This window comes from Hyperolius riggenbachi, chromosome 4 (genome assembly GCF_040937935.1).
Source record: "Hyperolius riggenbachi isolate aHypRig1 chromosome 4, aHypRig1.pri, whole genome shotgun sequence".
NCBI classification, from domain to species: Eukaryota; Metazoa; Chordata; class Amphibia; order Anura; family Hyperoliidae; genus Hyperolius; species Hyperolius riggenbachi.
In genome coordinates this window covers 52873017-52877130 of record NC_090649.1, presented here as the reverse complement: position 1 = coordinate 52877130, position 4114 = coordinate 52873017, and the positions used below count along the sequence as shown (strand labels likewise).

General features: G+C 40.8%; 1 protein-coding gene across 1 annotated transcript; it reads right to left on the bottom strand.

The window, feature by feature from the left end:
- Positions 1–1628: 1628 nt before the first annotated feature.
- LOC137504648 (zinc finger BED domain-containing protein 5-like) lies at positions 1629–3521 on the bottom strand. The gene has a single exon (XM_068233230.1). It carries the CDS (start codon positions 3519–3521, stop codon positions 1629–1631), a length of 1893 nt encoding a protein of 630 aa, XP_068089331.1.
- Between the last annotated feature and the right edge of the window lie 593 nt (positions 3522–4114).

Sequence of the window (4114 nt, the reverse complement as noted above, 5' to 3'; positions counted from 1 at the left end):
TTTCACAGCAGATTCAATCACAGTGATCGAATCTGCTGTGTTTTGTTGGTGCTATGCTGGTAATGAACACCTATATGTGCTCTGCATAGCGGTGATCCTTAAAGCAAACCTGAACTGAAAAATAAAAGTCAAAATAAACATCCGCACGTCATACTTACCTCCTGCACAGTCTACTCCTCAATCTCTTTCTCCTCTCCCGCGTCCTGTTTGTCCACTGTGATCAATGGAATTCTCCATCCTCCATTTTTAAAATAGCCATTACCCCATAACAGCACACTGTTAAATTGTAATATCCCCCACTTGAGCCATATGGAAACACAGACATTTCCTTGCACATCAATTGTCCTTTCAGTTCTAACTGACAGCAACTGATATATAACTGACAGCAACTGATATAATTCAGTTCTGACAAAATCTTGTCATAACTGGAAGGAATCCTTGTAAGAAGAAAATAGTGAGCTTCTAGGAGGAACTTGCGGGTAAGGAAAGTATTTAATATTCACTCGCAGGTACATCATGTGTTTGTTTTATTAGTGACTCAGTTCAGGTTCACTTTCACAAACTGGTTCCTTACTCTGAATAAAAAGTCTAATGTGTGGTGAAAAAAGGAAGATATAGATTATTCAGGTGTGAGAAACAGTGATAAAGTTATGAGAAAACAAATGGGAGGAGCGCTGACAGATGAAAATGGCTCTTGGCGGTGAGGGTAAAATGCCCTGTGGGCGGAAGTGGTTTATACACTGTATATTCTGGTGTATAAAGGTGACCATACACTGGTCGATTTGCCATCAGATCGACCAACAGATAGATCCCTCTCTGATCGAATCTGATTAGAGATGAATTGTATGGCTGCCTTTACTGCAAACAGATAGTGAATCGATTTCAGCATGAAACCGATCACAATCTGTGAATCTTCCGTTCGGTCAATGTTTGCGCAACGATTTCACAGCAGATTCGATCACAGTGATCGAATCTGCTGTATATCGGCGGGAAAATCGTTAAGTGTATGGGCCCTCTAAGACTACTGTTTAACCCTTGAAAATCTTCTGAAAGGTCAGGGGTCGTCTTATACGCCGGGTGTCATTGATGCCAGGTGATACGCCCTGTCCTGTTACCGCCTCTCAGATCTCGCTGCTGAGGACTGTAGTGAAGCGGCGCAGGCACACATGTGCGAGATCTGAGAGGCAGAGAAGGAGGTAAATAGGATACAAGGGCGGGGCCAGAAGGGTGAAAGAGGCATGTTTTATGGGAACAGTGCAATCTATTCTTCCATACCGCTCTGATAAACAGGGAGACAGGGAGAGCTGAACAATCCACTTAAGGCTCATACACACATCAGACCATAGTCTTTGGAAAATGAAAGATCACAGACCAATTTTACCCCCATCCATGTAGTATGAGAGCCATACTCTACACCATAGGTCAGCCTTTCTCAACCTTTTTTAGGCTGAGGAACCCCTAAAATTTTTTTTAAATCTCGGGGAACCCCTGCATGAAAATGATGCCGAGAAGCATCGCCATTATGACTGCAAACTTAAAACGTTTAACAATTTGCATTCTATCACCACTAATGTCATATAAATTATGTACAAACAGTATAAGAATAAAAAAAAAATTACCTTACCTCACTAGTGTGAAACCTGTGCTTGCTTGTTCTTGCACAAAGCATCAATTCGTGGTCGAACCTTGGATATGCAAACACGCATTTCATCTTCAACGGAAAGAAGTCTATTTCTGGCCTTACTTTTGATGCATGTCAGACAGGAGAAAGCTTGCTCACACATGTAAGATGTTGAGAATTGAAGCAAAATGTTCACTGCCTTTGTATGAATTTCAGGATACTCCTCTTTTATAGAAATCCAGAACTTGTCTAGTGGCAGCTCAGTGAATCTCAACTTTAGCGTACGATCACATCGTAACTCACAAAATTCCTCCTCTTCTCTCAAAGAAAAGTTCACAGGATGAGCACACTCTTCAGAAAAGGGGTCTCTCACCCAGTCATACTGTTGTGTTGAGAGTGAAGGAAAGTAATGTTCCATTTTGTTCTGCAAGTCTTCCAGATGTTTTTCAATAAGATTAGAAACTTGATGATATCCTTCTTCACTTTCAAGTCCACTCAGCAGTGGAAACATTTTCAGATTTCCATTAGCAACATGATTTTTCCAAAGACTCAGTTTCCTTTGAAACCCAAGAATTTTGTCACTTGAAGTCAGAATGTTTTCCCTTGGCCCTTGAAGGGACTTATTCAAGTGGTTCAGGTGCTGAAAAATGTCTGCCAAGTAGGCCAGTTTTTGAAGCCACTCTCCATCCTCAAAACACCCAGAAAAATGTGCGTTGCTAATTTGCTGAAAGTATTCTTGCAATTCACTTTTAAGCTCAAATACCCGGTTGAGAACTCTTCCTCTGCTTAGCCACCTTATTTCAGTATGAAGCAGGAGATTTACATGTTCTTTGTCCATGTCTTCACACAGTTTTTTAAACATTCTTGAATGAAGTGGTCTTTGTTTTATAAAGTTAACCATTTTTGTGACATCATCCAGTACTTTTTTCATTTCTTCTCCAAGAGATTTTGACACCAGGACCTCCCTGTGAAGAAAGCAGTGTGTTGTGACAACACTCAGATTTTCCTTCCTGACAAGTGAAGCAAACCCTCTCATTGAGCCAACCATTGATGGTGCGCCGTCTGTACATATTCCAACACAGTTTGTCCAAGACAGACCTTTTTCTTCTAGATAAGAAGTTAAAATATTAAATATATCTTGGCCTTTACTCGTTTCAGGCAGCTCTTTGCAGCAGAAAAAGTTTTCTTGAATTTCTCCATCATTTACAAACCTTACAAATGACATAATATGGCACTTACTGGTGATATCTGTGGATTCATCCACCTGCATAGCAAAGCTGCTAGTTTTCAGCTGACTAGACAGCACTTCCTCAGCATCACGTGACATGTCATCGATGCGCCGACTTATCGTGCTGTCTGACAGTGGAACCTTTTCAATTTCTCGTGCAGCATCTTCACCAAGCATTTTGCTCACTATAATTTTACATGCTGGCATAATGACATTCTCTGCAATGGTGTGACTTTTTCTTTTCTGGGCAAGAAGCTCTGCCACCAAGTAACTTGCTTCCTGCGCCTTTTCACTCACTGTGACTTTCTTAACAAAGGCTTGACTCTGCTTGCTTTGAGACTGCAATAGCCGTTTAAAATATGCTGTAGTTTTGCTTGTCAAATGGCTATGATGGGTAGTAAAGTGCCTCTTCAGTTTTGCTGGAACCATTGCAGCATTGGCAAGTTTTTTGCCACAGACTATGCACCATGGAACAGGGCAGGTTGGATCACCAATCCAAGTAAATCCTAGTGATAGGTAGCTTTCATTATAAAGACGGACTTTTTTGCTGTCCTTGTTTTCACAGTGTACTGCTGCTTCATCATCAGAAGCCTGATCAGTGCTTTCTGTACTAGGCCCAGGCCTACTGTCACCTTCCTCCATCTCACACCTCTTCCTCACAAAGCGCCACATTGGTCCCCCACTCATCCTTTTCAAGATTTTCAAGAAAATCTAAACATAAAACAGAAGAAAATAGTGGAAGTATAAACAAAGATGTCCACTAAATCCACTTAATGTTTCATCCTAACTTACTAGAAATGACATCAGGCTACCCAGAGATGATCCCTGCATGAAACGCAGGAATCACCCTCATATATGCAATGCACAAATCTACTTCCATGCAGCTATTATCAACCATATGAAATGAAGTAATTACCCCATGTAATATGTTGTGAGATAATTGGTACATTTGCTATGGGGGTTGAATGTAGCGTTTTATATGTGGGGTTGCTGCACATATAAATTGCTCCAATCTACTACCATAGCAAATGCAGTAATTATCTCACATAATAAGTGCATTAATCACCCCCGTATACAAGTGGCAATCTCCCCACATATAAATTGACCCAATCTACTACCATAGCAAATGCAGTAATCATCTCACATAATAAGTGCATTAATCACCCCCGTATACAAGTGGCAATCACCCCATATATAAATTGCCCCAATCTACTAACATGGCAAATGCAAGAATCATCTCACATAATAAATGCATTTCTCACCCC